Source organism: Hordeum vulgare, chromosome 4H (genome assembly GCF_904849725.1).
Source record: "Hordeum vulgare subsp. vulgare chromosome 4H, MorexV3_pseudomolecules_assembly, whole genome shotgun sequence".
Classification (NCBI taxonomy): domain Eukaryota; kingdom Viridiplantae; phylum Streptophyta; class Magnoliopsida; order Poales; family Poaceae; genus Hordeum; species Hordeum vulgare.
This window is the reverse complement of record NC_058521.1, coordinates 538,936,450-538,962,372: the sequence shown is the minus strand read 5'-3', so window position 1 is coordinate 538,962,372 and position 25,923 is coordinate 538,936,450. Positions and strand designations below refer to the sequence as shown.

The 25,923-nt window shown below is 49.6% G+C and overlaps 2 protein-coding genes across 3 annotated transcripts; one reads left to right on the top strand and one right to left on the bottom strand.

Annotated features, from left to right (window-relative positions):
- Window positions 1-642: 642 nt before the first annotated feature.
- Window positions 643-3,584, top strand: LOC123449356 (uncharacterized protein At5g01610). The gene is made up of 3 exons (XM_045126558.1): window positions 643-953; window positions 1,638-1,692; window positions 2,950-3,584. Exons 1-3 carry the CDS (start codon window positions 867-869, stop codon window positions 3,327-3,329), a joined length of 522 nt encoding a protein of 173 aa, XP_044982493.1. The 5' UTR covers window positions 643-866; the 3' UTR covers window positions 3,330-3,584.
- Window positions 3,585-21,207: 17,623 nt separating this feature from the next.
- LOC123449355 (uncharacterized protein At5g39570-like) lies at window positions 21,208-22,845 on the bottom strand. Of its 2 annotated transcripts, XM_045126557.1 has the most exons (2): window positions 22,166-22,845; window positions 21,208-22,117 (listed from the first exon to the last, which is right to left on the bottom strand). In XM_045126557.1, the coding sequence occupies exons 1-2, from the start codon at window positions 22,719-22,721 to the stop codon at window positions 21,408-21,410; spliced, it is 1,266 nt and encodes a 421-aa protein (XP_044982492.1). In that variant the 5' UTR covers window positions 22,722-22,845; the 3' UTR covers window positions 21,208-21,407. The 2 variants fall into 2 exon arrangements, with proteins under 2 accessions (XP_044982492.1, XP_044982491.1); XM_045126556.1 differs by having other exon boundaries at window positions 21,208-22,845.
- Between the last annotated feature and the right edge of the window lie 3,078 nt (window positions 22,846-25,923).

Below are 25,923 nucleotides of genomic sequence, written 5' to 3'. Positions count from 1 at the left end.
GGATGTTGGAGTTGGCCTCTTTTTCTTCATATCTCGCTCCAGTATCTCATCAGTGCATTCGTCCTTTCCTACCTCGTCAGCCAGACCTTGGGGCGCATCATCTACCCCGCACACCATAGCGTCACCATGCTCGGTAAGAGCTAGGAGAGGTTTCACCGTCGGTCTATAGGTGTGTGTAGCTTGCGGCACACCCTTGCATTTTTGTTGGATTGAAGCTTTCACCGGGGAAGTAACCTCCACTCCCTCCTTTTGCTTGGAACTCAAGGCCCTCGATCCTCTGAGGCACACCCTTGCGTCACGCTCTTGCCCATGCAACACGGGAAATAGCCGCCGTTGTACTCTGGTACAAACAGACCCAAGTCCGTGATGCGATGCGGCATACGCTCGGCCGGGTCACGCGGCTCGATTTGGGTCTGTGCGCTCGCCCGCCATCCTCCTCCTCCTCATGAGAGGATTTCGGCTGGCTGAGCGACCAAACCGGCTCGATCAGTTGTCGATTCCCGTTCAAATCTTCGCCGTCCATGGAGTAGGTAACGTAACTGAAACGAGCCAAATTCTCGGCCGAAACTCCAATTCCAACGTATCCTTTCGCTCGCAGGGGATCCGGCGGCACCGTTCGGAACCTGGAACCCCGAACGAAGCCGCTCTTTATTTATTCCGCTCCGCTCCGCTCCGCTCCTCTCCTCTCCTCTCCCGTGGAGCGTGCCGCAGCTCTGACCCTGGTTCCATATCCACTCCACTGTCTGTCGCCCATCCCGCGGCACCCACACCCCCAGTGCCAGAGTCCCAGCGAGTCCAGTCCAGAGCCGCCGTCTGTCTGTTCACGCGTCCACACGCACCTCCGCCCCACGCCGAGGAAGGAAAGGATGGAGAAGGCCCTCACCAAGCTCGGCAGCTTCACCATCCCCCGCAAGGCAAAGCAGGAGCTCTCCGCCATCGGCGGCGACATCTCGGTCAGTGCAGCGCTCCTCCACTCCCCTTCCTTCCTCGTCATCTCATCCCATCTCACCTTCTTTCCTCTCCTTTCTCGCTTTCTTCGTCATTGGTTTCTCCTCTCCTCCTTCTCGGCGAATCTCTTGGTCTTGGTAAAATGCTGCTCCCGGTTTCACGGTTCGTTTGCTTGTTTCCGGGAGATTTTTACGGGATTTCTGTTATCACGGGGATGGGCGGATCGCTTTCCGTTGCTCGGTGTTCTGTTTTTCTCGTCCTCGTCTTTTTCTGAGGCTGTTCTAGTCAAGAAATAATCTGGCTGGCAATATTTGGAGGTCCGTTCACATGTTATCATTCAGTGCTACTGACCAAGAAAACTTTGAGTTCTTGGTTGAAGCATTCATTTTTTGCAGATCTTTCTCCTACATTCTCCCCCCACTTTAGGTTTAGGCCGGCGGGTTAGATTCGTTCCTTTTTCCCACCAAGAGCAGCCAAAGTTCTTGCTTTCATGTGCAACCTTTTTTCGAGTGGACTGCCATATGAAAATCATTATTTGATTCCATCCCACTTCTGCATTGGTTGTACCGACTCAGTACTACATTCGAGTGCATTGTAACTTTAATTATGACTTCCCTCTTCCTAGTTCCAATCTGTTCAGTTCATCATTCACGAATCACAATTAATGACCCAACCATTCTGATCTGCAGCGCATCTCAAGCACCGTGGAGGAGAAGGCCAAATGGGTCTTCGAGAAGCTCAAAGGTACTGTACTATCGCTCGCTCTGCTCCCCAATTTCCCCAATTTCCGTTCAGTGGTTGCTTTGTGGCTCAGAAAATAGCAGTTAGTCTGAAGCTACATGTCACGTCTGTCTTAGCAACATCTTCAGTACACTCGTCCATCGCTGTTAGGAACGCTGTTTCTCTTGCTGATGCGTAACACCAAAGCAAAAACAATTGAGTACGTACTTTCTTTAATGCGATTTGTATTCAGATAGCCTTTCTTCAGGGTTTGGATCTGGCTCCAATCCAAGTACTCTTTTCGATCTGCAAAGTACTACTAATACAGTAGTGAGGGACGCTGATGCACATGGGGGCCAAACTGAAATGGGTCCAATGTTTGTTGACGCCATTATGCAAAAGCTCCTAGGAGGATAGAGCAGAGCAGGGGGGACTTGCTCACCTAACATCTTTGTTTTACTTGCAACCTTTGCACTGGGTCCTCTTGAGGGGTCCTTGGCGGTATTAGCAAGGCTGTCTTGGGCGTGTCCTGGGATTAGCAAGCACCAGCCAGCTGATTTGGTAGTCTGCAGTGCATATAGTCTATTTAATACTGTATTTCTTCTAAGCAGCCCTAATCTGTACTCTTACAGGTAGCTGCGAACAACTAATAGTATACTTGCATCCGCAATCCGACCATTCACGTGGAAACATTGCGCGTGAAGACAGTAGTTTCTTAAATAAAATGTCGAATGTTCTGAAGTACTCCCTCCGTTCCTAAATATAAGACCTTTTAGAGATTGTACTATAAATTACATACGGATGTATATAGACACATTTTATAGTATAGATTCACTCATTTTGCTCTGTATGTAGTCTTCTAGTGAAATACCTAAAAGGTCTTATATTTTGGAACGGAGGAGTAGTTTGTTAAATAAAATGCAAATGCTCGCAGAGCAGATCTGTTGGCAAGTTTTTTGCCACTTGCAGTCATCTTCAATCGTACTACCTCAGTGAACTGCATTTGAATTTACTGACAAGGTAAAGAATCAAAATGCTGTTCTGTTCAGTCTTGTTGTATACGTAATCCATCATTTACACTTCGCACAAAATTCTCCATAAGCTTGAAATTCACTAAGGAGCTCTCTGTTGCGTGTTAGTATGTTTGCGGCATTCTCATGCCATGGTTCACATGTTACCATTAGGTCTATGCAATTCTAGCTAGTGACAAATGAATAATTGCTGCATAATTATCTTCTATATAGGACAATAAGAGACTGAGCCCGTTTCTTTCTTTCTCAGGCAAGCCAAACAAGTCCCTCTCTGACCTCCTACGCGAGTACAACCTCCCTCCGGGCCTCTTCCCCCGGAACATCATCTGCTACGAGTACGACCAGACGAGCTCGAGGCTGGTGGTGCACCTGGCCAAGCCCTGCGAGGTGAGCTTCAAGGACTCCTCCATGATACGGTACGCCACCCGCGTGAAGGCGACCCTGTCCCGGGGCAAGCTCTCGGCGATCGAGGGCATGAAGACCAAGGTGGTGGTGTGGGTGAAGGTGACCACCGTGAACCTGGAGAGCTTCAGGTCCGATAAGGTGTGCTTCATCGCCGGCGTGAAAAAGCTGAGGCAGAAGGATGCCTACGAGGTGCCCCGCGAAGCCGCCTCCGTCGACGAATTCTGAGCTTGATCTGATGGTCCATCTTTTCATGATCTCATCCGTAATAGTGTCCATGATTCGTGCCATTCTTTTTTAGTCCCATGTGGTGTGTGGTTCCAGAGGGCGTGCTGGTGATTGGATTGGTGTGCTGAGGCTCGGCATTATCTGTACATTGGATTTGGTTCTTCCTGACGAAAGTCTCCCTTGCATGTTCTCTGATCATTTCGCATGGGTGGTGTCCCAGTAATGTGAACATTTAGCATGTGTTGTGGCTTTGCATTGCTCGTGTCGGGGACATGTTTATGAGTGCTGTATGGTATTGCATGTTTTCGAGTGTTACTTCTTCACCAAACCCCGCCCAAGAAAATTGCCATGGACATCATAATTTTGGGTTATTGGAATATCTAGATGCAAAGGAATGGAGTCTTGCTTAGAAATGAAGTTTCAAGTACCATGCCATGGAAATTCAAACTGAAACAAGATGTCTTGCTGGTTAGCCATAGAACAAAGGCAAAGAACCTTGATGCTTTAGGCCCTGTTTGGTTTCAATAAGTCGGGTGACTTAAAACCAGTGACTTATAAGTCACGCCTGTTTGGTTGCCATCTGACTTATAAGTCATCTTTATAATGATAACTTTGATAACTTTGAGCCGATGAGAAAAACAATGATAACTTTGATGGCAGATGGCCTTTTATGTTCAACACAATTATAGAGAGTCTCAACCTACGGGAGATCGATCTCTCAGGTAGGAAATTTACTTGGGCCAATTCTCTACCTAATCAAACTTTCGAAAAGTTGGACAGAGTACTTACGAGTGTTGACTGGGAACAGAAGTTCCCGTTAGTCACAGTATGTGCACTTCAAAGGGCGATATCTGACCATACACCTCTCCTACTAGCTTCTGGCCAGGCCACTCACAAAGGGAAAAGTGATGCTTTCTCTTTTGAATCAAGCTGGTTCACACGTGAGGGGTTTGTCGACATAATTTCTAGGGAATGGAACAAGCATGCGGGTGGGAACTCTAGTGTTGATGTCTGGCAAAATAAGATACGACATCTTAGACAATTCCTGAGAGGTTGGGCTAAGAATATATCTGGGGTCTATCGAGATGAGCAAGAGAGACTGCTCAAATTAATAGATACTCTAGATCGTCAGGCAGAAACTCGCATGTTGGATGACCAAGAGAGGGCTTTAAAGTATGAGGCTGAACAAAGAGTCCGGATCCTTCTTCGAGAAGAGGAAATGAAATGGGTTGTCAGAGCAAAAGTTAGGGCAATTGTCCAGGGGGATGATAACACTAAATTTTTCCATTTGATTGCAAACGGCAAACATCGGAAAAAGAGGATTATTCAACTTGAGCAAGATGAGGGTACAATAGTAGGTCATGAGAATCTAAAGATGTACATCACAAACTACTATAAAAGGTTGTTTGGTGCTACGACTCATAGTTTTGTGTCTATGGACGAGCATGAGACCGCGGATATTCCTCAGATCGGACAAGCCGATAATGAGTGTTTGTCCGCTCCATTCCTAGAGAAAGAGGTGTTGGAGGCGATTCAGGGTATGAAAAACGGTAAAGCGCCGGGGCCAGATGGGTTCCCGGCTGAGTTTTATAAGAGATGTTGGCATATTATTAAGAAAGATCTTATGGCAATGTTTCACGATTTGTTCTCTGGGCACTTACAACTCTTTCATCTTAATTTTGGTACCATCACGCAGCTACCAAAAAAAGAGGGTGCTTCGCGTATTGAACAATTCCGCCCCATATGTCTGCTTAATGTTAGCTTCAAAATTTTCACAAAGGAGGGGACAGATAGGTTAACTAAGATGGCACGTTCTGTGGTGCAATCTTCGCAGACGGCCTTCATGCCTGGCCGAAATATTCTCGAAGGGGTGGTTGTTCTCCATGAAACCCTTCACGAATTACATTCCAAGAAGCTTAACGGAGTCTTATTTAAGGTAGACTTCGAAAAGGCTTACGACAAGGTCAAATGGTCTTTCTTGCAACAAACTATGCGCATGAAGGGGTTTTGCGAGATTTGGCGAAAGCATATCGATCGTTTTATACGAAAGGGTAGTGTCAGTATTAAAGTGAATGATGATGTTGGTCATTTCTTTCAGACACTAAAGGGTCTTAGGCAGCGAGATCCTATGTCACCTATTTTATTTAACATCGTAGCAGATATGTTAGCGCTCATGATTAGAAGGGCTAATGAAAAAGGGTTAGTAGGGGGACTAGTACCACATCTAGTAGATGGGGGTGTTTCCATCCTACAATATGCGGATGACACAATCCTTTTCATGGAACATGATCTCAACAAAGCCAGAAACATGAAGTTAATATTATGCTTATTCGAACAGCTATCTGGGCTGAAAATTAACTTCTTTAAAAGTGAACTCTTTGGTTTAGGAGACGCAAAAGAAGAACAACTCACTTATAATCAACTATTTGGTTGCGAGAGTGGTTCGCTACCATTTACGTACTTAGGGATCCCTATTCATCACCGAAAATTATCCATTAAGGAATGGAAGTGCATCGAGGATCGGTTTGAGAAAAAGCTGAGCTGCTGGAAGGGCAAGCTATTATCCTATGGAGGACGATTGGTTTTAGTTAACTCAGTGTTGACAAGTATGCCAATGTTCCTTCTATCCTTTTTCGAAGTACCAGTTGGGGTGCGCAAAAGGTTGGATTTTTACCGATCAAGATTTTTCTGGCAGAGTGATGAGGTCAAGACCAAATATAGGCTAGCTCGATGGGATATTATTTGTAGACCCAAAGATCAGGGAGGGTTGGGGATTGAAAATTTAGAGGTTAAGAACAGGTGTCTGCTCAGCAAGTGGCTGTCCAGGCTATCTGTGGAATCAGAAGGTATGTGGATACAAATTCTGAAGAACAAGTATCTACAGCAAAAAACCTTGGCTCAGGTCACTGTGAGACCTGGAGATTCACCTTTTTGGAAGGGTATCATGAAGACAAAAACAACCTTTTTTAACAGGACTTGATGGGGTTATAGTCCTAGGGTAGGGTCATAGGCCTGCCCTGTAGGTCCTACCCAAGGACTACCCCTCGCAAAGGACTAGACCCTTAGTTAGCTCCGACTGAATTAAGGATTCCCTGTCATCCAGTCGGTAACGTACCCTCGATCATCCAGTCGGAGACTAGCATTCGGAGCATATCAAGCTAACCGACTGGATACCACTCGGTACATCGTAACCCCCCTGGAGGGAAACGGTCATACGCTTCCAGGTGCATTTATTAGCATTTAGGGCGTACGTTACCTGTAACGTACACATTCAATCGCCACTACTCCACCCCTGCACTGGAACCGTTGTGGAGGGCAGTGCACTCTATATAAGCCACCCTCCCCCGCTGGTAAAGGGGTTAGCAAATCATTGTATTCCCTATTCCACTCGACAACAAGCTCCCTGAGCACTGAGACGTAGGGCTATTACCTCCACCGCAGAGGGGCCTGAACTCATACATCCTCGCCGTAGCTAGGACTCTGCCCATCCTTTTCGTACCCTACACATCTACTGTCAGGCTTATACCCACGACAGTTGGCGCCCACCGTGGGGCAGGCGTCTAAGCGACTTCCGGCGAGTTTGCGACTACTTCCTTTCGTCATGTCGTCCGGTGGAGGTTCGAGCATGGGTCACCAGATCTTCTTCGGCGCTCTCCCCTTCACCGTCGACGATTCGGCGTGGCTTCGGGATGCTCCTCTCGACGTCGAGGCGCTTCCCCGTCGTGGGGCTAAGCACTTCCGTGCCGGTGCCCGCGGCATTCTTCTTCTCCAACAGTCGACTCCGGTGTCGACCTGCACCGCCGTCACGCGCCGCAGCAGGCGGTCCCGCCGTCCGCGGCTCCAGCGTTGGGTGCAACATGCCCAGGCGCGCCAGAACGCGTCTTCGCAAGTGGCGGTTCTAGAGTCCGTTGTGGTTGCCCCGCTATCCCAGCACTCGGACTCGGTTCCGACTGAGTTTCCTTCCGAGTATGCGGGTCGCGGGCCCGCAGCAGAAGTACACATGGCCAACTCCCATGAAGATCCCGTCAAGCTGGCCGAAGCGAGCGCGAGGTCGGCGAAACATCCGGTGCGAGCCGTCCACCTCGCCGTTCTGCCAGTCGACACACTCGGCGGAGCAATGTGGAGTTGTTCCGCACACCCCTCCTCAACTTGGCTGCGACTGCCAAGATAGCCGATTCCCTCCAGCCGACTGATTCAGAGGCAGGAAGGGGGATCGAGCAGATCTGAGCCCTGTTGCACACGGCGCAGCAGCAGAATTCGGCGGTCTCCCAGTCGCACAACAGGATCCATAATAGTTTCGTTCATGCGAATACGCATCGGTCGGTTCACAGCCCTGGCTCCCATCAGCGCCACATGGGAGGCAGTCGTTCCGTGATTCACGAAGATCGCTGCCGCTCACACACCCCTCCGCGGGGCGGGCCCTATGGGTCCCGACATCATGATGATCGGCGTTCAGTCGGCGACACTTACGACCCAAGACCCGACGCAAGAGGGCGTATCGCCCAGCGAAGGGTCGAGAGGGGCCGAGCCCATCGCGATGGTCGTGATATGGACCATCCAAGTGGAAGCAGGACCATCGTGCCTGGCCCCGAGTGTTTTAGTCGAGCCACCCGCTCGGCTGACATCCCGCCCAACTTTCGATTGGCGACGGGAATCAGTAAGTTTACATGGCTAGACGACTACCGAGTGGCAGTCCAGATCGGAGGAGGGGACGACCATGTCGCCATGAAGCACCTCCCTCTGATGCTCGACGGCTCGGCGCGAGCGTGGCTGAATCAGTTAGCCCCCTCGAGCATCTACAGTTGGGCGGATCTGGCCCGAGTGTTCATCAAGACCTTCGAAGGGATGTGCAAGCGCCCTGCGGGCCTCGTGGAGCTCCAGCATTGCGTCCAGAAGCCGAATGAGCCCCTGCGCGACTTCATCCAGCGTTGGACAACTCTCTACCACACGGTGGAGAACGTCACCGAGCATCAAGCAGTCTGCGCCTTCAAGGCAGGCGTGCGGTACAGAGAGCTGTACCTGAAGTTCGGTCGAACAGGTGACATCTCCATGAGCAAGATGATGGAGATAGCAACTCGCTACGCAAATGGCGAAGAAGAAGACCACATCCGAAGCGGCAAGCACAAGACAGTCGGCGACGGAGATGGAAGCAACACTCGGAAGCAAAAGCAAAAAGCTTCATCCACTCCGCAGGCAGAAGCTGCAGTCGTGACCAATGCCAAGTTCAAGGGCAAAGGGAAGGCGCAGTTTACCTCCAAGAAGAAGCCGTTCAATGATCCCATCCTGGACCAACCATGCCCGGTTCATACGAAGATGGACGAAGAGGGCAACCCCATATATCCAAAGCATACCACTCGGCAGTGCCGCCTCCTGATCCAGGGGTTCGGCGAAGGGCAACCGAGTGAGAAGGTCAATGAACAAGATGAGGAGGATAAGGAGGATCCGTTCCCCCAAGTCCATGCGACACTCATGATTTTTGCTGACGTCGAAAGCAAGAGTCCACTGAAGTTCGTGAACAGGGAGGTTAACATGGCCACTCCAACCAGCCCCAAGTTCCTTAAATGGTCTCAGACTGCGATCACCTTTGACCAGTCGGATCATCCAGCGCATGTTCCCACCCCAGGAAGACAAGCTCTGGTCGTCGACCCGGTGGTGGAAGGAGTCCGACTGCGCAAAGTCCTCATGGACGGCGGCAACGGTTTGAACATCATGTATGCCGACACTCTCAAGGGGATGGGCATTCCGATGTCCAAACTCAGCGAGAGCAGTATGCAGTTCCATGGAGTCGTCCCTGGACGGAAGGCCAAGTCACTCGGCCAGATCGCGTTGGACGTCGTTTTCGGCTCCGACAAGAACTTCCGCAAGGAAAAGCTCACATTTGAGGTGCTGGATTTCCAGAGCGCTTACCACGCAATCCTGGGCCGCCCAACGTATGTGAGTTTCATGGCCCGTCCATGCTACGTATACTTGAAGCTGAAGATGCCAGGCCCAAAAGGCGTGATCACCATCACAGGCAATCGGCAGCGAGCCGAAGAATGCTTGCAGCAAGGATCAAGAATCGCTGACCGGCAGATAGCCGTCCTCGAGCTCGACGAGTACAAGAAAACAGTCGACCCCGCCGACCTGATGCGCTCGAAGAAGCCAGCTTCAGAATCCGCATTCCAGTCGGCGGGAGAGACGAAGAAGGTCAGCATCCACCCGACGGACGACACTGCTGCCCCGACGAACATCTCCACCACCCTCAATCCTAAATAGGAAGCCGAGCTCACCCAATTCCTCCGTGAGAACTGGGACATCTTCGCATGGAAACCCTCTGACATGCCAGGTGTACCCAGGGAGTTGGCTGAGCACCGACTGCATGTGGACCCCGTCGCTCGGTCCGTCCGAGAGCGCTTGCGCCGGTCCGCCGTGCACAAGAGGAAAGCAATCGGGGAGGAGGTGGCCAAGCTGCTGGCAGCCAACTTCATTCGCGAGGTTCACCACTTCGAGTGGCTCGCTAATGTTGTCATGGTGCCCAAGAAGGACAAGTCGCTCCAAATGTGCATCGACTTCAAACACCTCAATAAGGTATGCCCGAAGGACCATTTTCCGCTCCCTCGCATAGATCAAATTGTCGATTCGACTGCGGGTTGCGAGCGTTTGTCATTTCTTGATGCCTACTCGGGCTATCATCAGATCCGTCTGTATGGTCCCGATGAATTAAAGACAGCCTTTATCACCCCATTCGGGTGCTTCTGCTACATCACTATGCCATTTGGTTTGAATAATGCAGGGGCTACCTTTATGCGCATGATCCAAAAATGCCTTCTCGACCAGATTGGTCGGAATGTGGAGGCATATATGGATGATATCGTAGTCAAGTCACGCAAAGGTTCTGACCTGCTGACTGACTTGGCAGAAACATTCGCCAACCTTCGTAGGTACGATATCAAGCTCAACCCCGCCAAATGTTCATTCGGCGTTCCCAGCGGAAAGTTGCTCGGTTTCTTCGTTTCCGAACGAGGGATCGACGTCAACCCCGAAAAGATCGGGACCATCGTTCGAATGGAGAGGCCGGTCAGAATACACGATGTTCAACGGCTCACAGGTTGCCTAGCGGCTTTGAGCAGGTTCATCAGTCGACTCGGCGAGAAAGCACTTCCTCTGTACCGACTCATGAAGAAATCAGATACTTTCGAGTGGACAGACGAAGCCCAAGTCGCATTCGACGACCTCAAAGTCCTACTTTCCACCCAGTCGGTTCTTACTGCTCCGCTCAGCAAAGAACCCCTTCTTCTGTATATCGCGGCTACAAATCAAGTCGTCGGTACTATTCTTACAGTCGAACGAGAAGAAGAAGGCAAAGCATACAAAGTTCAGCGGCCAGTGTACTACGTCTCCGAGGTCCTGACTCCTTCCAAGCAGAGGTATCCCCACTATCAAAAACTTATCTACGGGATTTACATGACTGCGAAGAAGGTGGCTCATTATTTCCAAGACCACTCGGTGTCTGTCGTTTCTGATGCTCCGTTGTCGGAAATTCTCCACAATCGAGATGCGTTAGGCCGAGTGGCGAAGTGGGCAATGGAGATGCTGTACTGCGATATCAAGTTCGAGGCCAAGAAGCTATCAAGTCTCAAGCCCTGGCTGACTTCATAGCAGAATGGGTAGAACAACAGCAACCGACTCACATCTACTCGGCCCATTGGACAATGTTCTTTGATGGGTCCAAGATGTTGAATGGCTCCGGCGCTGGCGTTGTGATCATATCGCCAAAGGGCGATAAACTCAAGTACGTGCTGCAGATACACTTCGATTCCTCCAACAACGAGGCGGAGTATGAAGCTCTCCTCTACGGATTGCGCATGGCCATCTCACTCGGCGTCCGTCGCCTGATGGTCTATGGCGATTCGGATTTGGTGGTCAATCAAGTGATGAAAGAGTGGGATGTCAGGAACCCCACCATGACCACATACTGCAATGCAGTGAGGAAGCTCGAGAAAAAGTTTGATGGTTTGGAACTCCATCATGTTCCGCGACTGAAAAACCAAGTAGCAGATGAATTGGCGAAACTCGGATCCACTCGGAGACCAGTACCGAGTGACGTCTGCCTCGAGCACCTTTACCTCCCTTCGGTCAAAGAAGATCCTTTTACAGAAGAACCAGTACAACCAAAGAGTTCAATAGATCCGACTGAAGTCGACGTACCTGCTGTGGTTGATCTGGTCGTGGAGATTCTTACTGTCATCCCCGATTGGACTGTGCCGATCATTACATATATCCTGAGACAGGAACTACCAGAAGACGAAGTCCAGGCCAGGCAGATAGTCCGCAGATCAAAGTCATTCACTGTCATTGATGGTCAACTGTACAAAGAGAGCGTTTCAGGCGTTCTCCAACGATGCATCTCTCCGGAGGAGGGACAGCTGATCCTGGATATTCACTCGGGAACCTGCGGTCATCACGCCTCTGCGAGAGCAATCGTCGCCAAGGCATTCAGGGATGGTTTTTTCTGGCTGCAGGCGAACGAGATGGCTAAAGATATGGTCGACCGATGTGAGGGTTGTCAGTTCTACTCCAACAAGTCCCACAAGCCGACATCTGCGTTGAAGACAATCCCGCTCGTGTGGCCGTTTGCGGTTTGGGGATTAGACACAGTCGGACCATTCAAAACAGGCCAGGAGGGATACACACATCTGTTGGTGGCAGTCGACAAGTTCACGAAATGGATCGAAGCTAAGCCCATCAAGAAACTCGATGCCTCAACAGCCGTCAAGTTTGTCAGGGACATCATCTCCAGATTCGGTGTACCTCACAACATAATCACGGATAACGGGACAAACTTTGACTCGGACAGATTCAAAGGTTTTTGTGCAAGCCAAGGTATCCGAGTGGATTTTGCTTCCGTAGCACATCCTCAATCCAATGGACAAGCAGAGCGGGCGAATGGACTTATTCTTCAGGGTTTGAAGCCCCGACTCGTGCGAGAGGTGGGCCACGCCACTGGCGCATGGGTCACCGAGCTACCTTCAGTACTTTGGGGTCTCCGCACAACCCCGAACAGATCTACAGGGCGATCACCATTCTTCCTCGTTTATGGAGCAGAAGCGGTCCTTCCGAGTGACTTGCTTCATAATGTGCCATGAGTCGAACTCTTCTCCGAGGCTGAAGCACAACAAGCAAGACAGGATGGAGTGGACCTTCTGGAGGAGGAGCGCGAGATGGCACTGACTCGCTCAACCATTTATCAACAAGATCTGCGGCGGTTTCATGCACGCCACGTCAGGAGTCGCACATTCCAAGCAGGCGACCTGGTGCTCCGAGTGGATCAGCAAAGACCTCACAAGTTAGCCCGGGCCTGGGAAGGACCCTTCATCATCTCCAAGGTGCTGAACAACGGAGCATACAGACTCTACAACATCGAGAGGGAGACAGACGAACCGCGTGCATGGAATGGAGACCTCCTGAAGCGCTTCTACACGTGATCGTCGACTGAAGCAGTGTAAAGAACAAGTATTAATGAAATAATATAAAGCAGATTCAGTTTTTGCAGATTCAGAGTTCTTCCGCGGTCGCAGACTCCGGTCACACACAAAAAAAACTTAGTTGCGATCCAGAATCGCCTAAGTTCTAACTCCCTCCGAGTGTGCACTAAACGTCGCACTCGGGGACTTAGCTGTGATCAAGAATCACCTAAGTAATAACTTCCTCCGAGTGTGCACTAAGCGTCGTACTCGGGGACTTAGCTGTGATCAAGAATCACCTAAGTAATAACTTTCTCCGAGTGTGCACTAAACGTCGCACTCGGGGACTTAGCTGTGATCAAGAATCACCTAAGTAATAACTTTCTCCGAGTGCGCACTAAACGTGGCACTCGGGGACTTAGCTGTGATCAAGAATCACCTAAGTAATAACTTTCTCCGAGTGTGCACTAAACGTCGCACTCGGGGACTTAGCTGTGATCAAGAATCACCTAAGTAATAACTTTCTCCGAGTGTGCACTAAACGTCGCACTCGGAGACTTAGCTGTGATCAAGAATCACCTAAGTAATAACTTCCTCCGAGTGTGCACTAAGCGTCGCACTCAGGGACTTAGCTGTGATCAAGAATCACCTAAGTAATAACTTTCTCCGAGTGTGCACTAAGCATCGCACTCGGGGACTTAGCTGTGATCAAGAATCACCTAAGTAATAACTTTCTCCGAGTGTGCACTAAGCGTCGCACTCGGAGACTTAGCTGTGATCAAGAATCACCTACGTAATAACTTCCTCCGAGTGTGCACTAAGCGTCGCACTCGGGGACTTAGTTGTGATCAAGAATCACCTAAGTAATAACTTCCTCCGAGTGTGCACTAAGCGTCGCACTCGGAGACTTAGCTGTGATCAAGAATCACCTAAGTAATAACTATCTCCGAGCGTGCACAAAACGTCGCACTCGGAGACTTCGCTGTGATTAAGAATCATCTAAGTAATCGCTTTCTCCGAGTGTGCACTAAACGTCGCACTCGAAACAAAATTGCAACACAAGAGCAAACGCTTTAATTCAGATTCAAAAGTTCTAGCAAAGATAGCTCACTCGGTGCGGATCAAGCTTACCCACACCGATCTAAGAGTGTGACGGCCAACAGCAGTGGCCAAAGTACCTTAGAGATAAACACTCGGCATACCGAGGATAAAAATGTTTTTACGCATCATCTGGATTAACGCCAGGACTGGAGGGCTCTACGAACGTGTCCAGATCAATACCGTCGGCGATGCGGGTAGCACTCTCAAGGAAAGTCTCCATGAAGTCTTCGAATCGAAGCTTCTTCGTGTTGGCGACCTTCAATGTCTTCAGCTTCTCCTCATGCACCTCCTTGCAATGGACTCGGACCAAGGACAGAGCAACATCTGCACCGCAACGAGCTGCAGATTTCTTCCACGACTCCACTCGGTTCGGAATCTCCTCCAGTCGCGCCATCAGGTTCTCCATCTCCTGCCGCGACTCATCTTCTGGCCAAAGCTCCTTGTCGATTCGGCCGACGACTTCTCTCAGCCGACCGATGAAAGGGCCAACTTTGCCCACGCGGATGTGCGCCCGGAGCAAATCCCGACTGGCGTCCTCGCCGAGTGGCACGTTGTCGCGAATCGACCGCTCCACGTCTGCCGCTTCAACTTCAGCATCAATGCAAAAATCTGCAACAGAAGGACAAGCAAGCGATAAGCGTCGAGTGTTACGTACATAAGACAAACACTCGGCAAAAAACAGGACTTACCAGCCAGACGCGTCATCATCTGCGGAGCCGAGTCGCTGACATATTTTTCCTGAGCTATGCATCGTTTATTCAACACGACCATCTGACCCGTGAGAGCAGTCCTCTGTTTCTTCATCTTTTCCACTTCCTCAGTCAACACCTTGTTCGCTTCACGAGCCTGCTCCAATGACTTCTCTCGTCCCTCCAGAGCATCCTTCATGCCAGCCATTGCGAGCATGGCCGCATCAAGCTCACCAGCGAAATGATTCCTCTCCGCCCTGAGAGTCTCATAGCCCGTCCCCATTTCACATGTTTTCTGCCAACAAACACCAAGGGACAATCAGAAAGTTCAACAAATAAAAGTCTAAGTTCTTCAGACCCCTGCCGACGCAAGCAGTCGACAGCGGTCTCGGGGACTACACCTAGTGGGTTCACTAACAGTGACCCCACTGGCATGCAACTCAAGCAGGCCCGCCCTATTGGGATGCATGTTTTCACCTACGCCTACGAGGCCAATACTACCCGACCCGAGTACAACTTACTCTCGGGGACTCTTATAGTAAGTGCACTCCGAGTGCCACAACTGCTCGCAGTCGGTTATATTATTTATAGACACGACCAAAGTAAAGACAATATGTATAAAGACAACTGTCGGTGCAAGCACTCGACAGAAGTCTTGGGGACTACACCCACTGGGTTCACTCAGAGTGAACCCATTGCAAACAACAGATGCTATCCAAGAACACCCAGTGGGTTACAAGAGAAAAGTAAATACTTACTAGCCCACTTACTTGGATATCATCCAGCAGCTCCAAGCTCCGCTGGTACAAGGACGCAACGGAGTCGTAGGCCCTCTTGGCTTCTCCAGCCATCAGCTCCGCCTGCACCATAGCTCCCTTGGCCGCTCCCACCTGCTCCTCCGGGAGATGCTGGATGTTGAACTCGACATTTGACGAGCCTGGCAGCGTCGGAAGTTCCCGAGGCATCCCAAGGTCCGCTCCAGTCGGCTCCTCATCCACCAGCACCGGTTCAGTCTGTGGCAGCGCCACAGTCGGCAGCACGTCGGCGGCGAGAGCAGCAGCAGGTGGAGCAGCCTCAAGAACAGGCTCCGCAGCTGCTTCGGCTCTCCCCTGGTCGCCCTCGTCCAGGCAAATCGCCCCTGACAGGCCGAATGACGCGAGGTTTCAGAAAAAAAAAGAAGCAGGACCTATGATAGAATTCGAGACGCGATAGTATAAAACACTCGACGTCACTATAACGCACCTGGCTGGGACGAGACGACGTTGTCCGTGTCCATGGGATCATCTTCCTGGCGCGCCGGAGAGGTGGCAGAAGTAGCGACTCTGTCGAGTAAAATCCATTCGACCAGTAAACAGGAGTTCACTCGGATATCAGAAGGAATTGGAAGATGGATACACTTACGTGGAGGTGACAGGGACAGCAACCCTCATTCGCGGCAGAGCCTTCCGAGGCTTAGGCCCACTCGGTTTGGCCGCCTTAGAAGACTGACCCGCAGGCTCAGCATCGGCATCCCTGGCCCTCTTGGCACTTTGAACACTCGGGACCACTGGGACAGTGGGCGGAGCACTCGAAGACGCAGGAGGAGCCGAGGGAACGGCGGGCTCGTTGTCGGCGCTTGGTCCGATGCTCTAATTGCGGAGGCGGCGAGTCCTGCTCTTCGTCTTCCTCCTCCTCCTCGCTAGTCTCCTCCTCCAATTCCCCGCTGTCGGAGACATACTCAGCGCTCTCCACGCTGCCCTCCTGGCTGCCTTCCTCCTCCTCCTCGGCCGGATTCCAGTTCGAGACGGGGGAGAACCAGTTGGTCCACTTCTGCATAAATTTCAGTCGGCAACATCAGACATCATGCAGAGATTCAAACAAACGACAGGAATTAAGACAGTTAAGTGCACTCGACAAGTGTTACTCACCTGATTCGGAGGAGGATGATCCGCGCAGTAAGGCTTCACTCGCCGTGATCCTTTGGGATTCTCGCAGGTGCCTGTGATCTGGAGCACCCACGAGGTCACCTTCTCCTCAGTCACGCCCACCACGTTGGTCCGAGTGGAGTCTTCGGGCCCCGTGTAATCCCACATGGCATGGTCGCGAGCCTGCAAAGGCTGGATACGCTGACCGAGGAAGACCTCCAGCAAGTCTATGCCAGTGACCCCCCTCCTGACAACATCTACGAGGGCCTCAACCAAAGGCTGGATGTCGTTCTTCTCCGCCTTCGTGAGCGCGAGCTGCTTAGGCGGGGCGGGCCGATCTAAACTAAAGGGAGGCAGCCCAGTCGACGCACTCGGACAGGCGATATCCTGGCAGTAGAACCACGTCGACTGCCAGTTCCTGACCGACTCACTTAACCGAAGAGCAGGATAACTACTCCGACTCTTTTTCTGGAAACCTAAGCCCCCGCAGAGCTGGAGGAGATGTGTCTTATCATCCGACTGGCTGAGTCGTTTGATGGTTTGGGATCTGGCGGAAAAGATGTGCTTGAACAAACCCCAATGGGGAGGGCAGCCGATGAAACACTCACACATAACTATAAAGGCACAGAGATGGGCAATGACATTCGGGGGAAAGTGATGAAGTTGTGCCCCGAAGTGATTCATGATGCCCTTGAAGAAAGGATGCGGGGGCAAGGAGAAACCTCGGTGGACGTGGCTGAGCAGCAAGACGCGCTCCCCCTCCCGGGGCGCCGGCTCGACCTCGTTCTCCGCCGACAGCCTCCAGGACTTGTGCACGATCATCCCGTGCTCCACCAGCTGCAGCAGATCCCCCTCCGTCACCGTGGAGGGGAGGAAATCGCCCTGAATCCACCCCGCCGGCAGCGGCTGCTGCCGCCGCTGAGCAGGCGCCCCGCCTTCCCCTTCTTCTCCCTCGCCTCCATCTTGCTGGTCTGACCCTTGGTCATGGCGGCAACTGCGAGCCCTCGGCAGGAAGGAGAAGGAAGGAGTGTAGAAGCGCTGGAGGTGGCGAGAAGGATGGAGCAGGCAAGAGCGAGAGATTCGGCGAGCGTAACGAAGAAGCCCCGCCACCGAGATTTAAATAGGGTTCCGACTGGGTCACTGGCAGGTGGCCCCGAAACCTTATCCTCCCGACCCACCGCGGCGATATTAGTGGAGAGGTTGAAGGCGCGAGAATCGAGGCGTCAGGCGCTACTCGAGCGCGATGGCGTCATCCCCGCTGAGCGCGCGGAAACCGAAATTTGAGGATCCCAGAAAATCCGCCGCTGTCAGTTGACCGGTCGCGTCAGAAGATGCCGCAGAAGCACTCGGCTCCCGACAGTCTGTTTCGCGAGTACTTCCACTCGGATCGTCGATCAGAAAAGTCAAAATGGACCGAGGCAAGCAACGCCCAAGCCAAGTCCGTTCGAGTCGGATCCAAACTTCAAACATCGCTTCGTCGTTCCAACCCCAAACCATTCGGGGACTAATGATGGGGTTATAGTCCTAGGGTAGGGTCATAGGCCTGCCCTGTAGGTCCTACCCAAGGACTACCCCTCGCAAAGGACTAGACCCTTAGTTAGCTCCGACTGAATTAAGGATTCCCTGTCATCCAGTCGGTAATGTACCCTCGATCATCCAGTCGGAGACTAGCATTCAGAGCATATCAAGCTAACCGACTGGATACCACTCGGTACATCGTAACCCCCCTGGAGGGAAACGGTCGTACGTTTCCAGGTGCATTTATTAGCATTTAGGGTGTACGTTACCTGTAACGTACACATTCAATCGCCACTACTGCACCCCTGCACCGGAACCGTTGTGGAGGGCAGCGCACTCTATATAAGCCACCCTCCCCCGCTGGTAAAGGGGTTAGCAACTCATTGTATTCCCTATACCACTCGACAACAAGCTCCCTGAGCACTAAGACGTAGGGCTATTACCTCCACCGCAGAGGGGCCTGAACTCATACATCCTCGCCGTAGCTAGGACTCTGCCCATCCTTTTCGTACCCTACACATCTACTGCCAGGCTTATACCCACGACAGGACTAGATTCATCATCGGAAATGGTGAAACTACTAGATTCTGGGAGGATATCTGGCTAGGTGACAAGCCTCTGGCCCTTCAATATCCGCAGTTGTATGACATTGCCCAACGCAGACAGACGACTGTTGCGGCAGTGTTACGTCAGATGCCTCTTAACATGCAGTTTCGCAGATCCTTGGTAGGAAATAGATGGGTCAGATGGCTACATCTAGTCAGAAGGCTAATGGATGTTAATCTTTCTGATGATCCGGATAGGATTGTTTGGAAACTCACCTCCAATGGGAAGTTTACCGTGAAGTCGATGTATGACCATGTTATTGACAGTTCAGTTATTCCAAAATCTTCACATATTTGGAACGTCAAGGTTCCCCTTAAGTTAAAAATCTTTTTGTGGTTTGTCCACAAAGGAGTTGTTCTAACTAAGGATAACTTGGCCAAGCGAAATTGGAAAGGAAATTGGAGATGTACCTTTTGTCAGACATATGAAACTATCAAGCACCTCTTTCTGGACTGCCCTATGGCTAAAATATTATGGCGCTCAATCCATATAGCCTTTAACATAACCCCGCCGACTAGCATTAACATGTTATTTGGGACCTGCCTTGACGGGGTTAATATCTCGTTCGCTAAATTAATTCGAGTTGGAACTTCTGCACTTTTATGGGCTATATGGAATTGCAGGAATGACCTAGTTTTTAACAAACAACAATCCATTAACTTTTTGCAGGTCATCTTCATGGCTACCGCATTGATCCGCATGTGGTCCTTACTCACTCCTGTGAAAACCAGGGAGCCTTTGGTTACTGGGTGTGCCCGATGGGAGATGGTAGCTCAGGCTATCTTCAGCCGATATGGATGGCGACATGCTGATAGAATAGGGAATTAGTCAACTACTCCTATCCAGATATTCGGCTTAGGCGTTCATTGCCTTGTAATTTATTTTACCTTCACTTTTCGACTTTGTACCTACTTCGGATCTTTTCAGTTATTAAATAAAATGGCTGTATGCATCAATCGATGCAGAGGCCGGGGCGTGGCCTCCTTTTCGAAAAAAAAAAGTCATCTTTCTATGCAAAAGTGGGTGACTTATAAGTTTTAAGTTGAGTTGGAGCAACTTATGACTTATAAGTTGGGGTGACTTATAAGTTGGGTCTGTTGGCAAAATAAGTCACTTTTTACACTTTTCAACTTATAAGTTGGTGACTTATTTGAAACCAAACAGGGCCTTAGGCCAGTGGATTGGTTCTCTGGTTTGAGTTACACATTCTAAAAATCTTCTCTTATGTTGGAAAAAACTGGCATTGGGTAGTTGCAGAATTCATTTCTGCTTATAACTGTCTGTAAATATTTTGTTTAATTAATGGAAAATATACCTTAGAACAATTGTTCTACGGTTCAGGCTCTAAAAAAACACAATGACCCGGTTATTTCGTTCTACCACGGCCGATTGACAAAACACATATCAGAAAACACATGGCTGGACATAGGAAATCCCTCCAAACAAAAGTATTGCTAGTTTCAGAAATACTCACCCAGTTACTTCCATTTGGGATACCTGTATACAGGCCCTCAAATCCTATCATATGAGTTACTGTACTTACTTTTCTTATGTAAACAGATCTGAATTGGAACTATCAGTTTTGAACGAAATTCTACTTCTCAACAAACTACATTCCTAGTTATTGGCCAACTAACCAAAACCTACGATATATGTCTTCAGGACATGGGCTATGTTTCTTGAGAAGCTCTTGGCCTAGGTGCACGTCATTTAAAAAAAGCCACTTTCTGACTCCTTCAAGCAAGCGTGTTGATCCTGCTTCTTCACAAACATCTTTGCCGTCTTCACGAAACCTATATACAGGGACCCAAACATAACAAGGCTACCTGCTGGATCATATCAAGAAGGGGCAGCAGAGAAGGATAAGATGAGAACTGTGAAATGTTCAACCATAGTGGAAGAAAGAACAGCTCATGCTCATAAAGGTTATGTTTTCGCGCCCGCCATGGAATTTGGGAAATGTGTAGTAACTGACATAACATACCCCTCTATCCCACAATGTAAGATCGTTTTGCTAGCTGTTTTAGCTTGCAAAACAATCTTTTATTATGGGACGGAGGGAGTATATGTCTGCAGGTTAGTTCTGAGGGTGTGTTTCAGCATGTGTTACATGCTGTTTATTTCATGACGTTACTTTGCCAATGAAATGTACACAGATGCCAGAAAATACCATCATTTGGCACAAATAACCAAAGCTACGATCGGTTGAAAAGGTGCCCTCAACACAACCATGAAAAAGTCAGTCGTTTATCGACAGGATCAGAGCCAATAGGCAGAATATGAAAGTAAGATGCAGATAAACACAGTTTTTCAACTAACCCACTTAAGAGACTATTTCATAGGGCAAAATCAAAACACTTGCTGAAAGAAACAGAGTGTCTCTTTAATTGGATCCAGCAAACTGCAAACATAATACTATGCATATTAATCATGATCTTCACATGTGCCCTTTTTTTCAGATTTAGCTCAAGCGTTTCAGATACGCACAGCATTGCATTAGGGTTCGGTATAATAAGATGGCTATATTCAAATAATAGCCATTATGATAACACTATTATGGTAACACTACAATAATTATTTCAAATCAGAACTATTTACAGAACATGAATAACACAAGTTTATTCATCCAATCTTTTATTCTCCTGAAATTAAAAGCAGCACCTTGGGCATTCAGTACATTGCACACAGCATAAGCAAGACAGCTTTGTTGGCGGAAATTGTAAGAAATTCCACAGCATACAGATGTTAAGCAAGACAAAGGACTAACCAAACACAAAGCCCCTGATCAATCACAATGTAGCAAAGATCAACTCTAAATCAACGCTTCTTCATGAACCCCTCTGCAAGCTTTAAGTAGTCCCCCATACCGGCTCCGCTTCCCCCCTCGCCATCCTTCTTCATGAAACCCTGTGCAAGTTTCAGGTAATCTGACATGCCACTGCCCTCCGACTCGTCTTTTCCACTCTCAGGGCGGCCACCATGTTTCTTCTTGCCGCTATCCTCTTCATTTTCCTCCTTACCATACCCTCCTCCATGGCCACTAGTCTTCTTGTGCCCACCCTCGCCATCCTGCTTCTTCATGAAACCTTGTGCAAGTTTCAAGTAGTCTCCAAAGCCACCACCCTCCGACTCATCCTTCCCTCCATGGCTTCCACCACTAGGCTTCTTCTTGTAGTCATCTTCTTCATATCTTCCTCCACCACTAGGCTTCTTCTTGTAGTCATCTTCTTCATATCTTCCTCCACCACTAGGCTTCTTCTTGTAGTCCTCTTCTTCATACCGCCCTCCATGGCCTCCACCAGTAGGCCTCTTGTACTCATCATCTTCCTCATACCTCCCTCCACCATGGCCACCGGTTGGCTTCTTCTTGTACTCATCATCTTCCTCATACCTGCCTCCACCATGGCCACCGGTTGGCCTCTTCTTGTACTCATCTTCATATCCTCCTCCATCGCCATAACCACCAGCACTAGGCTTCTTCTTGTACCCATCATCTTCCTCATACCTTCCCCCACCATAGCCACCACCAGTAGGAGGCCTCTTGTAGTCATCTTCTTGCTCATACCTCCCACCACCGCTAGGCTTCTTCTTGTACTCATCTTCTCCCTCATACCTTCCACCTCCATAGCCACCACCACCACCAGTAGGCTTCTTCCTGTACTCGTCGTCCTCCTCATACCTCCCACCACCGCTGGGCTTCTTCTTGTACCCATCGTCCTCCTGTTCGTACCTCCCACCGCCACTCGTAGGCTTCTTCCTGTACTCGTCCTCTTCCTCGTACCTGCCGCCTGAGCCCCCGTGGCCACCCGGCTGATGCTTGCCGCCCCCGCCGCCCCCCTCCTTGGCGCCGAACTTGTGGAGGTAGTCCTCGGCCTTGTTGAGGTAGCCGCCGACGGGCTTGCCCTCGAGCTTGCCGTAGAGGGAGGCCGCGTGGAGCAGGTCGGCGGCGGCCTCGGCGGTGCGGCCCTTGTCGACCTTCCCCAGGTTATGGTCCTGGAGCGCCGCCTTGGCCGCCTCCGCCACCAGCTTGGCGCTCGCGGCGAGGTCGCCGCTGCCCCCGCCGGAGGGGCGGTGCTGCTGCGGCGGCGGGCGGCGCCGGCCCGAGTCGTCCTCACCGTCGTAGGAGGCCATTCGCGTCGGATCTGGGGAACAGGGGAAGGGGGGGATGGGCTGAGCAGAGCAGAGCAGAGCAAGGGAGACGGGTCTCCGATCAACACGCGGCACAGGGTACTCGTGGTCGTGGGAGCCACCGGTTTTGTTGCGAGCCTCCCTCCCTGCCTGCTGCCGTCGGAGAAGCGTCTAGGACGCGTCGGGTGGACGCGGCTCGGTTTCCGGCCTTCCGGGGCACACGTTTTGCTCCCATCCGGAATTTAAGACCTGTTTGGGATAGCCCATTTCATCAAAATCAGATTTATTTCATCAAATTTATTTTAAAACAGTTTTATGCCGAAGGTATAACACTATCAAAATAATGTTTGGCTTTCATCTAGTTCGAGCTTTAAGAATAAAAAATTTAACGGAAATGATCTATTTGATTGGTTGAGGAAAATGACGGGGTATCCACTTACTGCTGGCAGTGGTGTGTAATTTTTCTCTAACTCCAGCTTTTAGAATATTTTGAAGCATCCTTTGAAGAGCTTTATAAAAACTTTAAAGTTGTATCTGAGATTGTAGTTTTTTTGCGAAGCGGTATATTGTAAAGCTACCTCATTTAACTTATCTTTTCTCGAGCGGAGGTGAATTTTAAAAAGCAGAGCAGTCCCAAACAGACTAGTACTAGTATTTTTAAAACTACTCTGCGTCTGACACTACACGTGCATGATTTTGACGACACTTGATCCAGTGGTTGTGCGACACTTGCTCCTATCCATATCGTCTGTATAGTAGCACTTATTTATTTTCCTTTCTGGACTAACATTTTTTTCGTCCTACGCATGCTCGAGTGAAATACAAGTGAGTGTACAATACATGTGCATCCAAACACATAAAGTCAACAAACGCCCTTTCTTTAAATAGGCAAGCTTATGAATTTGTTTTGGAACGCATTCATTTTGCATCTCTATTTCTTATTCTGAAATTCCACTTTATTGTTCATGTTTTACACATTATAGTTCTATTCTAATACTTACCCCACTCCTTGTTTGCATGATTTACCAGAGGGGGGGTTATAAGAAAGCTACACAAAAGGAGGAAAATAAGAACTAGTGAAGAAAAGATTTTTTCGAAGACCCAAATTTCCAATGCAAAGTCAAATAGGCGCGCGTTTGCCGGCCTCTTCAACTCGGCGGAATGGGGATGAGGGAACTGCAATGATGAAGGATTGCACTTTGCATCTGATGGCTTTGGTTTCAGCGCACCGATCCGACACACCCTTGGGGTCACCTTCACACCCCCCCCCCCCCCGACCCCGACACCTTGCATATTTTTTGGTCTTCGACCACTTGGACAATGTGAGACAATGCCTCGTGTCGCTTCTGGATAGATCACTAGATTGATAGTAAACCTGCCTTCGACCTTGTGCCACTTGTCCTCGATCTCGTGCCCAAGCGGCGGGGATGCTACCTCATTGTTCAGGAGGGGCTCCTTCTTTGTGCTTGGGTGAAGGACATTCATGACATGCTAGGCCCCACCACCATGGTCCAGTACGTCGCCCTATGTTGTCGTTCGCGTCCCTTCGCACTCTCTGCGGGCCCAGACGAGCTTCACTATTGGTCGGTTGACTCTGGTCAGTACATGTCTAGCTCCTGCTACTTGGAGCTTTTTCAGGGCTCCATTGCCGACCCCTTCTGGTGGTCGACTTGGTGTACTTGGGCTCCCCCACAAGATCAAAGCCTTTGCATGGGTGGCCCTCAAGGACCGTTATTGGATCACCGAGCACCTGGCTCGGTGTGGCCTCCTGATACGTCCATTTTGCATCATGAATCTTTATTGATATTTGTCTTATTATTGTCCATTATTCCCTGTTATTATGTAATTCTTGTGACTTTTCTCTCTGAATATGTAAGGTACATTACGAAGAGGGGAAGTATCTGGAAACTGGAATTCTGGATCGAGAAACCGAGAAAAGGCGGAAAAATCAAGTTGCTCCAAATGACCTTAGCATTTTGAGGGGTCCACAATCACTCATTCAAGCTATGCCATCATTGAACTTTTCTAAAATATATTTGAGAAAATTATTAATTTAATGACATATATGTTGTTTAATTATGAGTGATAGTCGGTGTGAGAGCATATTTCTCCATATGTGGTTTTGGTAATTGATGACAATCCCTATGGACTAATGGTTGCCTTAAGTTATATTCGAATGATTTGTCCATAGGCACTTCTTGAAGTCCATCCGTTGGTGTCAAGGAGTTTATATGATGACCAAGGTGGTATTCGAGGTATTATCCAAAGATTGGTCATAAAGACACAAGGTTGATTAAGACTAAGCAAAGAGTAAATCAAGATGATCAACACACAAAGTGTACAAGATGTACCGAGAGGGATCAAGTGATCCCATTGAAAAGGACGTGGATGTCGCCTAGAGGGGGGGGGGTGAATAGGCGTTTTAAAATAATTAAGGTTTAGACTTGAACAAATGCGGAATAAAACTAACGTTTAATATGTCAAGCACAAAACCTACAAACAACTAGGCTCCACCTATGTGCACCAACAACTTATGCTAAGCAAGATAAACAACTAAGTGATAGCAAGATATATTACAGTAAACAATATGTCTATCACAAAGTAAAGTGCATAAGTAAAGGGTTCGGGTAAGAGATAACCGAGGCACGGGGAGACGATGATGTATCCCGAAGTTCACACCCTTGCGGATGCTAATCTCCGTTAGAGCGGTGTGGAGGCACAATGATCCCCAAGATGCCACTAAGGCCACCGTAATCTCCTCACGCCCTCGCACAATGCAAGATGCCGTGATTTCACTAAGGGACCCTTGAGGGCGGTCACCGAACCCGTACAAATGGCAACCCTTGGGGGCGGTCACCGAACCCGTACACGTGACAACCCTTGGGGGCGGTTACCGGTACCCGTACAAATTGCTCGGGGCAATCTCCACAACCTAATTGGAGACCCCGACGCTTCCCGGAGCTTCACACCACAATGATTGAGCTTCGAGACACCACCAAGCTTCTAGGACGCCAAAGCATCCACGAAGAACAATATCAAGGGTACTAAGTACCAAAGGTAGTAAGCTTCTCAACTTCTCACTTCCACGTATCACCGTGGAGAACTCAAACCGATGCAACTAATGCAATGGCAAGTACACACGAAGTGGTCAAGTCCCTCACACTCAAATCCCTCCACAACAACAAAAGCTATGGAGAAATATGAG